Source organism: Kogia breviceps, chromosome 4, assembly GCF_026419965.1.
Source record: "Kogia breviceps isolate mKogBre1 chromosome 4, mKogBre1 haplotype 1, whole genome shotgun sequence".
NCBI lineage: Eukaryota > Metazoa > Chordata > Mammalia > Artiodactyla > Physeteridae > Kogia > Kogia breviceps.
Window position 1 is genome coordinate 178036713 of NC_081313.1, and position 19700 is coordinate 178056412.

Sequence of the window (19700 nt, forward strand, 5' to 3'; positions counted from 1 at the left end):
ATAAAGTTAGTGACATAAATCTACCAGAAACCGAAGGTAAGAGAACAGACCACGATCACAGACGTGTGCAAGAGGTCCACTGTGGCCGCGTGATCATCTGTGATTTACAAATCTAAAAGTTAGGAGCACGACAGAAAGAATCGAGTGTGTCAAAAAAAACAAACAAAACAAAAAAAACCATGATTCAGCAAAAGCCAAAAGGCAAACATCAAAGCCGTTTATTCAGTTTAGGATGTGCAGTCGGACATGTTTAGCGTTTATTTCTTGGAAGTGTGGCCGCCCCAGCATGGGTGCCAAGAGGGCGTGATCACTTGCAGTTGTGGTCTAATTGACTGTTTCCTTGCCCACTGAGCCGGATGCATGAGCCCTCCTCCACCCCGTGCTTCCTGGGGTCCCTCTCACCAAACCCCCGTCTCAGGTGCCCCTGGGCCCGGGTGGCGGCTGCCTTCACTGGAGCGGCTGCAGGCTGACTGGTCCCAGGGTCCTGCCATGGCCACCGTGTACATCCCAGGCTCCAGAGCTCCGGTCCCTGATGGAGATGGATCCAGCCCCGCACCCCTGCCTCGATGGCCGTGTCCCCGCCCCCGTCGGGCACCTCTCTCGCCTGCAGTCTGCACTGCACTCCCTGAACAGTGAGCGCCCGGTTCATCCCCAGTAAGGGGGCGTTCTTGCTCGCACTGTCCCATGATGCACTCTTCCTGCTTCCCCTCTCAGCCCTGGCCATCCACCAGGACTTCCCACCACTGTGGGCGTGATCTGCCACCAGCCCCACCAGGCTCCAAGCGCTGGCAATGTAGCCAGTGCCACTGGGGAACGGAATTCTGCAGTTCCTTTAAATCGAAGTAAATTTCACTGTCCACAGAGCTATACAGCTAGTAGCTTCCGTATTGAACAGCTCAGCTTTGGAGTGTGTGCATGTATTTCCTTAATATTCTTCTTTATTTAGTTGAGGCAAAATTCACATGACACAAAATCCACCATTTTAAGGTGAACAGTTCAGTGGCGTTTAAGACATTCACAGTGTTCTGCGACCTCCACCTCTGTCTAGTTCCAGAACATTTTCATCCCCCAAAGAAGAAACACTGTCCCCAGGAGCAGTCACCCTCCATCCCCCTCCCCCAGCCCCTGGCAACCACGAATGCACTCTCTGTCCCTGTGGATTTGCCTGTTCTGGACGTTTCATATAAAGGGAATCACACACTATGTGGCCTTTGGTGCCTGGCTTCTCTCACTGAGCAGCGTGTTCTCGAGATCCATTCACACTGTAGCGAGTGTCATTGCTTCTCTCCTTTTTCTGGCTGAGTCGTATTCCCATGTGGGTTTATCCATCCACCCTATTGATTTCTCTACCATCTGTGTTCTCTTTTCCTTTGGCGGGCCGAGCGTATTGAATCCTTATTAGAACAGTGGTGTTTATAAAGCCAAGCCCTGCACAATCACCACAACTGGTGATACTTAGGGTCCAAGTGAGACAATCACAGAATCAGAGTGGATGACTTCCAAAGCCCAGGCTTTACAGAAACAAAGCGCTCCTGTTCCTCCCTCACCTGAGGGTACATTTGGATCCTTCATGTTTTCCTAGCTTCGTATGTCCAACCAGTCCTCCAGGCCAAGTGACCAAGCCACGCTGGGAAGACGGCTCAGGGGCCCAGAGAACAGTCGTGGAGTCCAGGAGGGGCCTGGACTGAGTCTGGGTTGTAGAACTTCTGATGCTGAGGCCGCAGGACATCGACCTGGCCTTGACCATTCTAGGCGTCCTTTTCCCTCGTGTGCAAAATGGGGGCAGGTCCAGGGGTTACTGAGACACGGCGGGGTGTGACCCAGCTCGTCCGGCGGAGGAGGTGGTGTGGGCGACCGGCCTCGGCATCCAGCTCTCAGCCCAGGTCACCTTGACGATCCCCGACCCCAAGGACTTTGGCAAAGCTGCTGGGTGGGAGTGTGCGCGCGCGCGTGTGCGCGTGTGCTCGAGTCCCCACCGTGCCCGCCTAAGCCAGCCTGAGCCGCGTGTGTGCGCGCCCACCTCTCCTTTCCTACCCGTGCCGCTGTGTTTCCATAAAGCGACAGTGGGCACCGGCGAGCTGGCTGTGAGCTGTGTTTGTTTTCAGGACTGACCTCTGACGAGCCTAAGTGTCCTCTTTCCTTCCCTTTTAGAGGGTGTTGGTCCAGGCAGCAGGCTCGGCTCCCAAGGGGGCTCAGATGCAGCCCATCTCCCTCCCCAGAGTGCAGCAGGTGCCACAGCAGGTAACCACAGCACAGGTGACTCGGGACAGGGTTGGCACGGAGCACCCTGGAGCCCTCCCTGTCTGAACGATGATGCATGCTTTTCTGTTGTCGCTGTTCCTTTTCGTTTGATGTGTTCAGTTCCTTACCAGAAAGTTCTTTTGGAAGCTGTGTTTAAAAAAATAAAAATCTTTTGCTGCAGATAGTTTGCACCAAGCGAAGAAAGCTTATGATCTTTCATTCATTCAGATATTCAGCCTTTGGGGCGCAAGCGAGCCCCTAGATAGAGCGTGGAGTGCAGCGGTAGACACGCAGGCAGATAGTGGAGGTTTCTGGATTGGAGGAGCACGGAGCCCCGTGGGGAGGCAAACTCATCCGCAGGCAAGTGCTGGACCCTCAGACGGGCACTTCTTGTGAAATTCAGTGATTTGAGAAGAAAGCTTGAATGCGTGGGCTCACCAGCCAAACCGCAGCCCGGATCATCAGCTCAGACAGGCAGTGTGATCTGAGCAGGGGTTGGCAAACCTTTTCTGGAAAAGGCCTAGCCGTACGTTTTTCTTTTTTGGCTTTGCAGGCCAGATGGTCTCTGGCACAACCGTGCAACGCTCGTGAAAGTCATAAAGGAAGGGTGTGGCTGTGTGCCAATAAAGCTTTATTTATAAGAGCAGGCGGGCCAGATTTGACCTGAGGGCCAGAATTTGCTGACTCCTGCTCTGTAAGATGCTGAATTAAAATTCGTTCAGGCTTCTGCCTGAAAGGAACCAGGAGCATAACATGGAGATGGCAAGACCCCAGAGGACACACCTCTCTCTTCGAGGGGCCAGATTAGTAGGGTGTTCAGAGATGTTTGCCTGGCGCTGTGTGATTTTCGGGGTCCTAGGGGAGAAGCGAAGGCATGGGGGTGGGGGTGGAGGGCTAGCAGGGAACCAGCGGCCCTGCTTCAGCTCCTTGAGGGAGTGGCGACCACGACTCCTGTGATTCCAGAAACTTGCCCTCCTCTGTGGGGCTGGGCCTGTGCCCGCTGTTTCTCCTGGGCCACCCGGACTTTGGGGCTGACCTCTGCATCTTACCCAGTCCACTAAGACGAAGGGGGTAGTGTGTGTGCACGTGTCCCCCGGGTTGGGCTGTCCTCAGAGGTGGGACTCGGCCCTGTCCTGCTGCTGCATGAGAAGGCCTACAGAGAGGGCACGATGAGACTGGCCCTTGATCTTCTCACCCCCAAACAAGGTTGACTCAGGGACCTACTAAGCCTCCCTCTGCGGTGGGGTCCCGAAGTTCTGCACACACAGCTCTGGGCCTCCACCAGCAGGGCCCGAGTCCCTTGGGGGTCATCAGCTGAGGCTGTTCACTGACCGATGAGGGAGGGACCTTCGGAGTCTCTTCCAGCGTGGCTCCCAGGACCCCGACCCGTTGCTGGGGATGGCCTCCAGGGCCACCGAAAAGAGTGGCGGGGGGCGGTGGAACGTATGGGCAGCTTGAGCCCCCTCCCCTGCCAAGGGGCCGGGGGGGCTTCGGGGGCTCCGAGGTCCGCATTCTGTCCACATCCCTGGCGTCTGCTGTCCAGCAAGACTGGCCCCTCTGCCCAGTGGCCAGCAGACCGTAGGCATCCCCCCCCCAGCCCTGCTCCGCCCTTTTGCTCTGAGCTGGGCTCCTCCCCGCACAGAATAGGGGCCCAGACCCTCGGCGGTTCCATTTCCATCTGGGCTCATCCGGAATACATGGCCTTGACGTGACTGTCTCTCCTGGTTTCTTTCTAGAAGAGCCAGCTGGGGGCAGGACAGCTGTGATGTGGTACTAAGTGTTCACAAAAGGCAATAGGAGATATTTCTGCCTGAATAATCTGGAAATCCTGAACAAGGAGACTCCGTGTAACACCAAACTTCTGCTGTTGTTTCAGGTCCAGCCCGTGCAGCACGTGTATCCCGCCCAGGTGCAGTACGTGGAAGGGGCGGACGCCGTCTACACCAACGGAGCCCTGTACGTGGTGTCCCCCCCCCTCCCCCAAAAGGGGCCTCACGGGGAACCAACTGGAGGCCACATCCCAACCTTGTTTCACGAGGCCCACTGAGCTCCCTTGGGGATGTGTTTACACAAAATCCTTTCCCTTACCCTTCAGGTGATGTGTCCCAACTATTACAGTGGCATAAAGACATCACAGCCTGTGGAGATTTCAGAAATCACAGACTGTTATACTTTTACTCCTAGAAAAGGCAGTCTAAAAACAAACAAACAAAACCAATCCACCTTCTAAGTCTGAAGACATCCTCTGCAATCCAGAAACCGTGTCCATCTCTGCTTTTTCGTCCTGGCCTCTGTTAACCTCTGGCTTTTTCTGATGTTGGTAAAACTTGATCTTCCATTTGTCCCAGGACGCCTAGGGTTTTCTGCCTTCAAACCCCGTGATGCCTGCAGGGGCAGAAAATGATGCGTTTCCCAGAAGCTCACTGTGCTCGGGACCCGCGTCCTTTCGCTTGTCTCTGCCTCTGGTTTCCACGACTCCCATCCTGAGGGCGCCGGAGGCTTTGGTTGTGCTTAAAGAGATGTGATGGCTGGAGTCGTGTGTGCCCGCAGCACAACACTGAAGGCATGACACACACCGACCCAAAGGAGCGCGTGTGAAGCCTGTGAACCCCCAGCAGGCTCTGGGGGACCCTCCGCAGCAGCATCCTGGTTTGATTGCACTGCGGTCAGACAGGACTTCCCCCGGGGGTCGGAGAGGCTGCCCTGTCCCCCAGAGGGGCCTTCCCTCAGTCACCCCTGAGGAAAAACCCCTACTGACCGCCTTTCACTGCGGCCGGATGTACATCAACCGACATGGTTAATGATTTGATCCAGATGTTAAAGGATTTCAGACAAATTCTTGGAATCCCTTAGACATTCTTTTTATTATGCAATTACATTTTTTTAAAAAACACTTTCTGGTTTGAAAGAACTAGAGACTCCCAGGAAGTTGCAAAATTAGCCCAGAGTCCCTTGTACCTTTCACCCACCCTCCGCACCCCCGGTGGTGACATCTTCTATGACTGCAGGATGGTATCAAAACCAGGGCACCACATCAGGCCATATTCAGCTTCACAGCCTTTAGGCGCACTTGTGCACACGAGTGTGTGTGTGTGTGTGTGTGTGTGTGTGTGTGTGTGTGTGTGTGTATACAGCTCTACGTGGTCTTATCCCTAGGGGTAGACCTCCGGTAACCAGGGTCAGGTCCAGCCCTGCTCCACCCACCAAGCCCCGCCCCACTCACCAAGCCCCGCCCCCGTCGAGTGCAATTTGCAGGTGCAATTTGACCCGTTGCTGAGGGGTCAGCTGCGATCCCGAATGCTTTCGGAGACCATGGCTGTGAACTCGCTGTGTTGACAGCCGTGTCTGACTGAGCCACGTGCTCGGCGCCGTGGTTTCCGGCGTTCACGTGAAGCCTTCTCTCTCCCGCCAGGCGGACGGCGTACGCCTACAACCCCGAACCCCAGATGTACGCCCCCAGCAGCTCGGCGTCGTACTTCGAGGCCCCGGGCGGTGCCCAGGTGACCGTGGCGGGCTCATCCCCGACCGCAGTCCCCGCCCACAGCATGGTGGGCATCACCATGGATGTCGGGGGCAGCCCCATCGTCTCCGGCGCGGGAGCCTACCTCATCCACGGGGGCATGGACGGCACCCGGCACTCCCTGGCGCACACATCCCGCTCATCGCCCGCTACGGTATGTACGTCCCAGGCTCTCGGGGGCAGCAGGTTAGGCCCTGAATAGACTCCCGGCAGCAGCAGGGACGGTGAGTAGAAGGCAGCCGGGCGTCGGAACCCCACCAGCCTCCGACAAGCGCCCCCGTCCTTGGACCTCGGGTCCTCCCTTGGTAAAGACAGAGGGTAGATGGCTGCAGCCGGTGCTGGGAGCGTTGCAGGTGGGGAGGCAGCTCAGTGCTGGGAGCTGCTGCTGCCGCTGGTGGTCCACCATGACCGTCCTCATCGTCATCAGCCTCTCCCAGGCGGAGCTCAACCCATCCGCGCGAAAACTGGGCTGAACCCAAGCAGAGCTATACTGGACTGGTACCCCACACCTCTGTCCAGAACGGTGGCTTACCTGCGTTAAAGATGTATCTGCTTTGAAAACGCTATTTCCCATATTTACTTTTATTTTTCAAATTAGCGCAGAGTAAAGTGGACGGTGTGGGCAGCACAGACCCATGAGTTTTGACTCACGTACAGACTCGGGTATCTGTCCCCACATCAGTACACAGAGTGGTTGCATAACCCCCAAAACTCCCTCGGGTGTTTCTTGGTAGTCACGACCTCCTCTCACCCTCAACCCCTGGCACCCGTGGGTCTGCTCTCCGTCACTGTACGTTTGTCTCTGTGGGGATGCCGTATAAAGGGGATCATCCAGGAGACACCTTTTGGGACCGGCTTCTTTCACCCCGTGTGGAGCCTGGAGATCCCGTGCGGCTGTCCTGTGAGTCAGTGGTTCCTTCTGGTTGCTGAGTCATGTTCCGTGACCCTAACGGCTCGTTCATCCATTTACCAGCTGCGGGGCCATTTGGGCCGTTTGCAGTTTTTCGTGATTGTGAATAAAACAGCTAGAAGCACTCTCACGTATGGACACATGTTTTCCTTTCTTTGGGGCCAGTCAATACCTACGAATGGGATTGCTGGCTCCTACAGTAAGTGTATGTTTAACTTTATCTGAAACCACCCGTGTGTCCCCGGGGGGGGCTACCATTTTGAGCTCCCCCGGCCAGGTGTGAGTTCCTCTCGTCCCACCTCGTCACCAGCATTTTTTGTTGTCAGCATCTTTCTTTTTAGCCACCCTCCTCGGTGTGTGGTGTTATCTTACTGTGTCTGTCATTTGCGTTTTCACAATCGCTAATGATGGCAAGCACCTGTTCAGGGCCTTTGCCTTTCATGTATGTTCTTTGGTGATATGTCAGTTGAAGTTTGTTTATTTTTTTAACTGTGTTGTTTGTTTTCTTACTGTTAATTTTGAGAATTGTTTGTATATTCTGGATACAAGTCCCCTGCCTGATAATGTGATTTGCAAATATTCTCTTCCAGTCTTTAAAGTGTTTTTTCATTCTCTTAAGAGTGTCTGTTGGGGACTTCCCTGGTGGTCCAGTGGTTAAGACTCCACGCTTCTACTGCAGGGAGCCCAGATTCGGCCCCTGGTTGGGGAACTAAGGTCCCGCATGCTGTGCTCTGCGGGCAAAAATTTTTTTAAAAAAAATTTTAAGTGTCTTTTGCAGAGAAAAAAAAATTTTTCCCGATATTTTTGATCAAATCCAATTTAGCAGTTTTTCTTTTTTGGAAAGATCGTGCTTTTGATGTCACGCCTGAGAACTCTTCGCCTGTCCCGAGGTCGTGAACATTTTCTCCTCTGTTTTCTTTGAAAAGTTTTATAGTTGTACGTTTTACATTTAGCTCCTCTTCATTCTGAGCTAACTTTTGTATAAGACGTAAAGTTTATGTCGAGGTTCATTTTTATGCATATGAAACAACCAGTTGTTCCAGCATCATTTGTTAAAAACACTATCCTTTATTGGATTGCTTTTGCACATTTGTCAAAAATCAATTGGCCTGGGACTTCCCTGGTGGTGAAGTGGTTAAGAATCCGCCTGCCAATGCAGGGGACACGGGTTCGAGCCCTGGTCTAGGAAGATCCCACATGCCACGGAGCATCTAAGCCCGTGCGCCACAACTACTGAGCCTGCACTCTAGAGCCCGTGAGCCACAACTTCTGAGCCCACATGCCACAGCTACTGAAGCCCGTGCGCCTAGAGCCTGTGCTCCGCAACGAGAGAAGCCACCGCAATAAGAAGCCCGCGCACCACAACGAAGAGTAGCCCCCGCTTGCCGCAACTAGAGAAAGCCCACGCGCAGCAATGAAGACCTAATGCAGCCAAAAAAAATCAATTGGCCTATTTCAGAACACTCTGTTCTGTTCCATTTATCTATGTGCCTGTCCCTTTACCAATACCACACTGTCTTAACTGCAACAGCTTTAGTCAGTCTCAGAAATGGGTAGACTGGCTCCTCTCACTTTATTCTTCAGTATTGTATTGGCTATATAAATTTAGAATTTTCTGTATAAATTTTAGATCACTTTATCCATATTTACAAAAAAAATTCCTAGTGAGATTTTGATTAAACAGCATTAAAGCTCTGTATCAATTTGGGGAGAATTGACGTCTTTACTATGTTGGGTCTTCCAGTCCATGAACGTGGTGTGTTTTCTCTATTTATTTAGATCTTCTTTGATTTCTTTCATCAGCATTTGGTCATTTTTAGCATGCAGATCCTGTACTTATTTTGTTATATTTATGCCTAAGTATTTTTTGGTTTTGGACCTTTTTTTTTTTTTTCCTTTTGGCTATGTCAGGTCTTAGTTCCAGCATGCGGGCTCTTCGTTGTGGCGCGCGGGCTTCTCTCTGGCTGTGGTGTGCGGGTGTCCTCTCTCTAGTTGCGGCGCGTAGGCTCCAGGGCGCGTGGGCTCTATAGTTTGCTGCATGCAGGCTCTAGTTGAGGCGCAAGAGCTCGGTAGTTGTGACACACTGGCTTAGTTGCCCCGCAGCTTGTGGGATCTTAGTTCCCTGACAAGGGATCGAACCCGCGTCCCGTGCATTGGAAGGCGGATCCTTTACCGCTGGACCACCAGGGAAGTCCCCTGGAGCTATTTTAAGTGGTACTGATTTGAAATTTCAGTTTTCAACTGTTCATTGCTAGTGTACAAAAGCATGGTTGATTTCTGGCTCTTGACCCTGCCTCCTGCGACCATGCTGAACTCAGTCTTTAGTTCTAAGAGTTTTTTGTGGTCCGCAAATAGGAACAGTTTTAGTTCTTTTCCAACGTGGATGACTTTTATTTCTTTTTCTTGCCTTATTGCACTGACTAGAACATCCAGTACGATGTTGTATAAGAGTGGTGAGGGTGGACATCCTTGCCTTGTTCTCAGTCTTAGGGGAAAAGCTTCAGTCTTTCACCCCTAAGTGTAATGTTACCTGCATGCTTTTTACAAATGCCTTTTTTCAGGTTGAGGAAGTTTCCTTCCATTCCTAGTTTTCTGAGAGTCTTTATCATAGTCGGATGTTGAGTTTTGTCTAAATGCTTTTTTTAATTGATATGATCACGTGTTTTTTTCTTCTTTAGACTACAAATGTGATGGATTATGTTGATTGATTGTCAATTTAAAAATAGCTTCCTATTTTCGTGTGGGCTTAATCTGACCTAGAAGATGATGTTCGAGCCTCGTCCCCGTTCTCTTGGTCCTGATGTGTTTCCGGGTCACCCTGACGTTAGAGGCCCTCTGAGCTTAGCTGTTCTCTCCCTTTCTATGTCTAGAGTGCTCCCCAGGACCTGGCTCTGAGGACAGGCTTGCAGAGAAGTCATTTGCCGTCTAGAGCGGTGACTGTGGGGTGGTGCCTGCCACTCCACCCCAGGGGCACCAGCCTGTCCCTTGCCTCACTTGAGCCCTCAGCACACCCTCAGAGGATGGGCTGGCAGGCCTGAGTGTAGAGCTGCCGTTGATCAGAAGCCTTCCCCACAGACTACATTAACTTCCACGAATGTGACGTCTCCATACCGGCAAACTGCATCAACTCGTAATAGTGAATAAGCTAGGGTCGCAGGTCACAGACCTACTGAGGTCACAGGTCATGATATATTCTCTGCAGTCCACACTGCCTCGCTGGGAACAAGCGTGCAGCTCAGACCCCGGGCCGCCTGGTTACTGTCGTCCGATGTCTGGGTTGCACTAGAAGAATCGAATTTTTAAATCAGTTGGAAATCCGTGAACAGGCTGTGTTTTGGCACCCTGCCCCCACAGCCCCAAAAGCTCCGGGAGAGTTACCACCTTGGATGAGGATCTGCCTCCAGACTCTCTCTGCTCTGTTGTGCTTTTTTGACTTGCTTTTGGTGTGGGGACATCTCACAAGGATCAGCAGAGATCCAACCAAGAGCCAAGAACAGCACTGGCCCTGAGGTTGCAACAGAAATAATGATGGCTCCTGGATCTGGCATTTCACGTCTATCAGTTTTCTTATGTCAGAGTTGTGTTTCCAGGGACTTCAAGTTAATCCTGCAAACGGAGCACAAAGACCAGAGCAAATCGTCACCTACAGCCCCAGTGAGGGACTTCAGACTTCCAGTGACACATTTTCCTGAATCTCATTTCTGGTTAAAATTTCATCAGTATTGAAATCTTAGAAGTGAATGGCCCAAATGGTTAAGTTTTTGATAACTTTTCCTGTTGTGCTTTTTTTTTTTTGACCCAATGGAGCAGAGATGCTACGCTGAGAGGTACGCTCTTTGGGTTGTATCAAGAGGAGACTCTGCGGGCTCCGAGGCTGCATGAGGAAAAGTCCCCCTGCCGCCATGCCCAAGTAGGCGGCCCCCCTGGGCCATGCAGTGGAGGCTGATGAAGACGAATCATCTATCCGATTTTGAAGATGATAAAAATACAGCGTCCCTGTCCATGAGGGGATGTACCATTGCAATGTCTCATCAGGGCTCTGGGACCTGGTCTGGTGAAGACCCGTTGGACTCTGCATTTCCAGGAACTCAGAGAGGGCCAGCACACAGGCAGTGGTGGTCCTGGGTGCTCTGCTCCCACGGAGGTTGGGGGCTGCCTGCCCTGGAGACCCCGCTCAGGCAGGCCAGACAACTGGTGCATAAGCAAGAGCTACATAGAAGCTGGAAGGGCCAGCGCTTCACCTCGGAGGACGGCGGCACATGGGTTCCATCATTCTCTGGTTGCGTTCAGCTTCTGTAAGCTTTGTGGCATCTGATGTGATTTTCAGACACACCTAAGAAAGCATCATCAATGTCTTCCACCCCCAAGTGAGGAAAATCCTCCTGCCTGGGTGTGTGGAGCAGAGTCTCAGCAGCCCAGCCCCATGGAACACTTCGGGTCTTCTTCGAAAAAACTGAGATCTTAATATTAAGTCGCAACATGCAAATGAAAACTACAATGAGGTACCACCTCACACGGGTCAGAATGGCCATCATTAAAAAGTCTACAAGCAGGGACTTCCCTGGTGGCGCAGCGGTTAAGAATCCGCCTGCCAATGCAAGGGACACGGGTTCAATCCCTGGTCCGGGAAGATCCCACATGCCGCGGAGCGACTAAGCCCGTGCTCCACAACTACTGAGCCCGTGCGCCTAGAGCCCGTGCTCTGTAGCAAGAGAAGCCAACGCAATGAGAAGCCCGCGCACCACAACGAAGAGTAGCCCCCGCCCGCCGCAACTAGAGAAAAACTGCACGCAGCAACGAAGACCCAACGCAGCCAAAAATAAATAAAAAAATAAAATAAATAAAATAAAATAAATAAATTTGTTTTTAAAGGAGTCTCTAAATAATAAATTCTGGAGAAGGTGTGGAGAAAAAGGGACCCTCCTACACTGTTGGTGGGAATGTAAATTGGTGCAGTCACTATGGAGAACTGTATGGAGGTTCCTTAAAAAACTAAAAGTAGAGCTATCGTATGATCTAGCAATCCTACTCCTGGGCGTATATCCAGAGAAAAACATAATTTGAAAAGATACATGCCCCCCCGATGTTCACTGCAGCACTGTTTACAATAACCAAGACATGGAAGCAACCTAAATGTTCATCGACAGGTGAATGGCTAAAGAAGATGTGATATATTTATACGATGGAATATTACTCAGCCATGAAAAGTAATGAAATCATGCCATTTGCAGCAACATGGATGGGCCTAGAGATGATCATACTAAGTGAAGTAAGCCAGACAGAGAAAGACAAATATCATATGATATCACTTATATGGGGAATCTAAAATATGATACAAATGAACTTATTTACAAAACAGAAACAGACTCACAGACAGAGAGAACAAATTTCCAGTTAGCAGAGGGGAAAGGGGGTAGGGGAGGGATAAATTAGGAGTTTGGGATTAGCAGATACAAACTACTGTGTATAAAATAGATAAACAACAAGGACCTACTGTATAGCACGGGGAACTATATTCGATATCCTGTAATAAACCATAATGGACAAGAATATGAAAAAGAATATATATATATATATATTTTAAAAGTCACAATACCTGGAGCCCGGGAATGATGGATTCAAGTTCTGCAGTGTTCAAGCTGCAGCTGACATCCCTGAGATGTGCCACTTGAAATCAGAGGCCTTTCTTTGCTGAGTCATCAGCAACGCAGCTCCTACCTTCAAAACTCCAGCGAGCGTCTTCGCGCTGACCAGCAGCACACGTGGACACAGAAGAGCCGAATCTTGTATCCTGTATCCAGCTCGCCGGGAAGATGGTCTTGGCGGCCGCTTTGAGTGGATGTGTCTATAAGGGGCCTGCTTCAGTCCTGATTGCTGAATCAATGCCAGCGGGGACCCTGGACCGTCCACAGCTCCCTGTGTGTGGACTGGCTTCCCACCCGGGCACCTCCGTTCTCACGGCGACCCTTCCTGGTGGCCCACGGGGCTGGTGCACCATCCACGGGGTGTTAACAGCTCACGATGGGTCGCCAACGGCTAAGCAGCTCTTCTCTGGAGCCTGTGTTTTCAGGGAAGACCCAGGATATCTTGACTGGACCACGAACTCACACGCCTACTGGGCATCCGCTAGAAGCTTCGCCGCCCCCTGCACAGAGCTTTAGTCCAACCACAAGAGCAAAACGTTTGCCGGCAAACGCACATTATTTGATAAAGGAGTCTCGCCAGTAGTACCTCTGCTTTTTCTCTAAAATATTCATCATTGGACTTCCCTGGCAGTCCAGTGGTTAAGACTCGGTGCTTCCACTGCAAGAGGCATGGTTTCAATCCCTGGTTGGGGAACTAAGATCCCGCAAGCCCGGTGTCTCAGCCAAAAATAAATAAATAAATAATTCATCCTCACTTTTTATCCTTTTAATAGACTTCCTCTTAGAGCAATTTCAGGTTTACAGAAAAATCGAGCGGAAAGTACAGAGAATTCCCGTAATGCCCCACCCTGTACCCCACACAGTTTTCCTTCTCATTAATATCTAAGTTTGTTACAGCCAATAAGCCAATATTGACCCATTATCATTATTAACTAAAGCCCTTGGTGACATCAGGGTTCATCCTATGTTGTACGTTCTATGGGTTTTGACAAACATCTAATGACATCATCACGTTTTAAAAAAGGTTTATTTGGGGCTGCATTGGGTCCTCATTGCTGTGCGCGGGCTTTCTCTAGTTGTGGCGAGCGGGGGCTGCTCTTCGTTGCAGGGCACGGGCTTCTCATTGCAGTGGCTTCTCTCGTTGAGGAGCACGGGCTGTAGGCGCGCGGGCTTCAGTAGTCGTGGCTCGTGGGTTCAGTAGTTCTGGCTCACGGGCTCTAGAGTGCAGGCTCAGTAGTTGTGGCACACGGGCTTAGTTGCTCCGCGGCATGTGGGATCTTCCCGGACCAGGGCTCGAACCCGTGTCTCCTGCATTGGCAGGCGGATTCTTAACCACTGAGCCACCAGGGAAGTCCCAATATCATCCCTTTTGAATCTGGTTTTGCAAGTTTCTTTGCAAAGGTGAGAGCAGTGCCCCTTTGAAAGATCTATCTAAAGTTCATCTCTGCTCTGCTTTAAGTGACAAAATTAGAGAATGCGTACTGGAAAGCACTCCGGTTCCTCTTCTGAAAAGTCTCAATTAACTTACCAGCGAAGTCATCATCCTGTTTAGAGTAACACAAACCCACTTACCATGTCAAGGGCTACGTGGGTCATCCATCTAATATAAGCCTCTTCCTAATTTCCTTCATCTGTTCCTTGTGTTCTTGCTATTTTCTTTGTGGCTCCGTATGTAAATGAGCACAGTGTGTGACCCTCGATTGGATCCTGGTCCACAAACAGGACTTTCATCAAGTGATTCGATCCGTTAACAGTGTTGAGTGGGGGTTAATTTCCGGGTCACGGAAGATGTTGACATTTGGGGAGCCTGGCTGAAGGGCATGTGGGAATCGCTTTGTGCTATTTTTGCAACTTTAAAAAAAATCTGCACTTATTTCCAAACTTAAAAGTTAAAAAATTTTCAATTGATAAACTAAGAAGTAGAACTATATTTTTTAAAGTTCTAGGAACTACAAGAAGAACTAAACATGTTAGCTGTTGAAAATGATTACCAAAAAAGATTATCTCCGTGAGGTAGAAAGAAAAGAGGAAGACTTACTTTTTTTATACCTTTTTCTTCTATTTGAATTTTAACCATATACATGCATTACCTTATACATTTTTTATTGAGGTAAAATTCATATAACATAAAATTAACCATTTTAAAGTGCATAATTCGGTAGCATTTAGGACATCCATGGTGCTGTGCAACGATCCCCTCTCTACCTAAAAATTTTAAAAATCAGTTTAGCAGTAAAGTATATTCCATACAATGCAATTGTGTGAGTGATTTACAATTGCTTAGTGAATCTCTGGGGGCAGAGGCGGCAGAGTGCCGCCCTCCAGCCAAATCCTGTGGGCCCCCTGCTTTTGTAAATAAAGTTTTATTGGCACACAGCCACGCCCTCTCATGGATGCACACTGGGCGGTTAGGGAAGGGAGGGGCTTCCTGTCCTGAGTGGAAGTTGGTGGAGGCTGGGGAGAAGCTGAGGTGGGGCTGGGATGGGGCGGGGCACGCGAGGTGCCCAGGGCACCAAATTTAGGGAGTTGCTCCCCTCCAGGGGCTGACCCTGCCATGGCACGACCTTGACCATGAGCGCCTCCTTCAGTTTGGTGCCCTGGGCACCTCATGGGCGCCACCCCAGTCCTGGCCCTGGAAGGAGACTAGTACGTCTCTAGCCTAATCGGGTTTTTGTATAGCAAGTGCATATAATATTACAACGTAATTTTTAAATGTTTAATTAGCAAAATAAAACTGGACAAATTGAAAATGCCCATTTCCCCCAGCCAGCCTCCCCGTCTCCCCAGTGGTGAGCCCTGCCCTTCTCTCCATCCTCCCACCTGGCCCTTAACTGCAGCTGTTTCCTTTCTCCAGGAAGAATTCTGTGATTTCTATCCCTGCCCTCAAAACTCCAGCCATGACACTTTGGTTCTTTTAAATACTCTCCATTTTCTTAAAAGCTCCAAAAGCGTTCATAAAACATTTAAACATTTATTTTCTCCTTCTATGATCACATAATAAGCTGTATTTTAGGACAGGACGTTTACTGCAGCAGTTTTCTGTCCTCACCCCCACTTCTCCCTGGTTTTTCAGGAGCATCCCCTCCCCCTTCCCACTTCTGGCCCAGGAGGCGTGGTCCTGATATCAAATTATGGCAGACCCAGCCTGGAGATACACGTATTGCTTTGATACTGGTCATTGCTGGTCCTTTGCAGGGGTGACCTTGGCCTGGCAGGTCTTTTTTTTTTTTTTTTGGCTGCGTTGGGTCTTCGTTGCTGCACGCGGGCTTTCTCTAGTTGTGGCAAGCCAGGCTACTCTTCGTTGTGGTGCGCGGGCTTCTCCTTGCACGCGGGCTCAGTAGTTGTGGCCCACGGGCTTAGCTGCTCCGTGGCATGTGGGGTCTTCCCCTACCAGGGCTCGAACCCGTGTCCCCTGCATTGGCAGGAGGATTCTTAACCACTGCGCCACCAGGGAAGTCCTGGCAGGTCATTTTAACGAGGTTATTGTGTTATAAATGGAATGGCCATTAGAGTGGACACTAATGAATTCAGAGGAGAAGTAACCTCCACCCTCACTTAGAAGACACAAATCTAGTCCTTATGTCAGGTAAAATTTTTCGCGGATTATACATGAAAGGAAAGGAGTTCATAAAATTCCTTTAAACATTTAAAAATAACCAGCTAATTTTAATATACTTGGGAGTTAATAAAACTGATCTGCGCTCTGCTATCACGTTGAGTTCTTGAAACGCTGTATCTTTGATCACAAGTCGTTAGGCCTTTTCTCCCCTCCTTTCTCCCGAACGCCTAAAGCATGATATGTGTGTGCCCTTTTCCCCAGGCATTCTGCTAGTAATTCATGCAGCAGAAACCAGTGAAATTAAACGGCCAATAAAAAGGAATATGGGCTGCACTGCACCCAATCAGAAATAAAGATGAAGCTCCTGATAAGTCAAGAAATAGGTAGACAAGTGTATGCATAAATGGAAAGAAATCTTTGAGAAGCTCAAAAACAGAAATGATTTTAGGGAAAGCTGCCTGGCCCTGGGGTGGTGAGGGGGCACCTCTGCGTCTATCCTTGGCTCCTCCTTACAGTTTGACATATGGGCCTGTGCAGGTAACACTTTGATATATATATATTTTTTTTTTTTTTGCGGTACGTGGGCCTCTCACTGTTGTGGCCTCTCCCGTTGCGGAGCACAGGCTCCGGACGCGCAGGCTCAGGGGCCATGGCTCACGGGCCTAGCCGCTCCGCGGCATGTGGGATCTTCCCAGACCGGAGCACGAACCCGTGTCCCCTGCATCGGCAGGGGGACTCTCAACCACTGCGCCACCAGGGAAGCCCTGATAAAATTTTTTTAATAACAAAAAATTAAACTCCAGTCAAGTATAAATTTAATTTCCATTTTAAGTATATCTAAAGCTTAAATGCTAACTTTTCCAGCCGCTGAGAGGACTTATCAAGCCTTTTGTACTTGTGCAGTAAGAATCCCTCGGTCAGGTCTGTAAGGAAGCCTCCCACTCCAGCCCCCAGACTTCGAGCATGAGAGATGCTCCTTTTTCAAGGATGCTGGACGGCCTCAGCTTGGACCTGGGAGGCGGCGCCACAGCGCCCTCTGCTGGATGTACTGCGCTGCGCCTTCGGTCCTAACTCCCGGGCACCAACCCCTCCATCTGAACTTCGGGGACTGGTGACGTTTTCCTGCACTTCATCACCTTCAGAGGTTTACCTGACGTCTTAATTTTAAAACGCAGTGAACACCTTGGGAGGTCCCACTGTGTATTAAGTTAATTTAAGGTATCAGTGGGCTTCTTCTGACCCTATTTAATAGCTGTGGGGTTTTGAGGATGGTCTTACAAAGCAAAAGTTCATTTGTATTCTTTCCCGCAATGCTCCGAACTGCACGATTTTCAGCAGTCTTACACATGTCTGGCAAACTTCTGGGTGTCCCCAGGACCCTCTCAGGAGCTCCACGAGATTGAAACCGTTTTCATAATAATACTAACCCATTCGTTGCTGTTTTCTCTGTGTTGACATTTGCCCCGACGACGCAAAACCAGCACGGCTGACAGCTGCGCACAAATCAGAGCAGACACATCGGAGTCTCTAGAAGTCACTATAATCCTCACCATCGTGCGCGCACAGTAAAAAAAAAAAAAAAAAGAGAGAGAGCGAGAAATACCAAATGCTAGTTTCACTTAGGAATTCCCTGATGAGGCAGTAAAAATGATGAAATTTATTAAATCTCAGTCCTTGGGAACACTTTAATATTCTGTGTGAGGAAAAGTGCTTCTGCTTCCCAAAGTACGATGACAGTCTTGAGGAAAAGCTCATGGGCAAATGGCTTGTGAGCAGAAGAAGGTACCTTTTTCACGAAACGCTATTTTTCCTTGAAAGGAGGACAGACAAATTGTGATTATTCAGACAACGAAGATTTGGTACACATTTTCTCAAAACTGAACGGTTGTGAGCTTGACATATGGAGGAAAACACGACAGGGTCTATTGTCAATATGTTCTCAAACCAAAAAAAAAACAAAAAAATAGAATTTTGGAAAACTGGTATCTTGCTGAAGTTGTTGGTAGTGATGTTAACCAGTGTGACTTTTTTCAATACCGTGTGATGAAATGAATCAACATTTGGAAGGTCTGCAAACTCAGTGAACCAGTATTTTCCAAGTGACCAGTGCATGTTGTTAACAAAACCATGCCTGTGGGTGAAAGATCCATTCAAATTGCGAGAAAGACTAAAGTTTTTTTTAATTAGTTGTATAGTTTGTTTTGTTTTGTTTTGTTTTATTTGCGGTACGCGGGCCTCTCACTGTTGCGGTCTCTCCCGTTGCGGAGCACAGGCTCCGGACGCGCAGGCGCAGCGGCCATGGCTCACGGGCCCAGCCGCTCCGCGGCATGTGGGATCTTCCCGGACCGGGGCACGAACCCGTGTCCCCCGCATCGGCAGGCGGACTCTCAACCACTGCGCCACCAGGGAAGCCCAGTTGTATAGTTTTTATTGAGGTAAAAGTCACATAACATAAAATGCACCATTTTAATCATGTAATTCGATAGCATTTGGCACATTCGCAATGTTCTGTAAACATTACCCTGTCGAGTTCCAGAACATTCTCATCACCCCCAAAGGAACCCTGTACCGATTAGTAGTCGCCTCCCATTCCCTCCTCCTTCAGCCCCAGGGTAACTAATCTGCTTTCTGTCCCTGGATTTGCCTGTTTTGGACGTTTCATACAAATGGAATCACTCAGCACATGGCCTCTTGTTATTGGCTTCTCTCGCTGAGCATCATGTTTTCGAGGCTCATCCACATTGTAACATATGTCAAAACTTCATTCCTTTTTAGGGATGAATAGTATTCAATTGTATGTATGGACCGTATCTTGTTTATCCATTCATGGGTGACTGACATTTGCGTTTTTCTGCATCATGAATCGGGCTGCTCTGAGCAAGTTTTTGTTTGAACACCTGTTTTCAATTATCTTGGCTACAGTGAAATTGCTGGGTCACGTGGTTTAACTGAGTTTCTAGTTTAACGGCTGTTTACCGCGGTAGCTGAACCATTTTGCAGTCCCACCAGCAACTGAGGAGCGTTGGAGTTTCTCCACATCCTCGCTGACACTTGTTACTTTCCTTTTTTCTCTTAACAGCCCTCCTGGTGGGTGTGAAGTGGTATCTCACTGTGGTTTTAGTTTTGTATTTCCCTAATGACTAATGAATGATGTTGAGCATCTTTGTGTGTGCTTGTTGGAGACATGCCTATTCCAGGCCTTGGCCCATTTTTTTAAACTTTTTATTCTATATTGGAGCATAGCTGATTAACAATGTTGTGTTCATCGCCCATTTTTTAATCGTGTCATTTTATCATTTTGTTGTTGAGTCTCCGTAGTTCTTTATAATATTCTGGATATAAGACCCTTATTAGATACATGATTTGCAAATACGTTCTCCCATTCCGTGGGTTGTCTCTTTGCTCTCTTGATTAGCGTCCTTTGACGTACAGAAGTTTTTAATTTTGATGAAGTCCAATTTATCTTTTTTAATAGTTTTTATCTTTTATTTTTTGTTTGTGATTTTGGTGTCATATCTGAGATTCTATTCCCAGATCCAAGGTCATGGAGATAAACTTATTTTATGTGATTACCTCATGTTTTCCTCTAAGAGTTTCATAGTTTTAGCTCTTACATGTAGTTCTTTGATCCCTTTGGAGTGGATTTTTGTGTATGCTGTGAGTTAAGGGTCCTGCTTCCTTCTTTTGCACGTGACTATCTATTTATCCCAGCACCATTTGTTGAAGAGTGCATTCTTTCTCCATTAACTGGTCTAAACACCCTTGTTGAAAACCAATTGACCCTAGATGTATGGGTTTATTTCTGGATGCTCAGTTCTAGCCCAT

At 49.2% G+C, this 19700-nt stretch overlaps 1 protein-coding gene across 11 annotated transcripts in view; it reads left to right on the forward strand.

The window, feature by feature from the left end:
• Positions 1-19700, forward strand: part of RFX2 (regulatory factor X2) — a 98569-nt gene that overhangs the window by 51837 nt on the left and 27032 nt on the right. For 6 of the 11 annotated variants that reach the window (XM_067032965.1, XM_067032964.1, XM_067032959.1 and 3 more), the window contains 3 exons: positions 2152-2241; positions 4118-4197; positions 5654-5915. In XM_067032965.1, the coding sequence (XP_066889066.1) occupies positions 2152-2241; positions 4118-4197; positions 5654-5915 (432 nt within the window). The remainder of the gene's footprint in view (positions 1-2151; positions 2242-4117; positions 4198-5653; positions 5916-19700) is intronic. The other 5 variants (XM_067032969.1, XM_067032966.1, XM_067032968.1 and 2 more) reach the window with 1 other exon arrangement.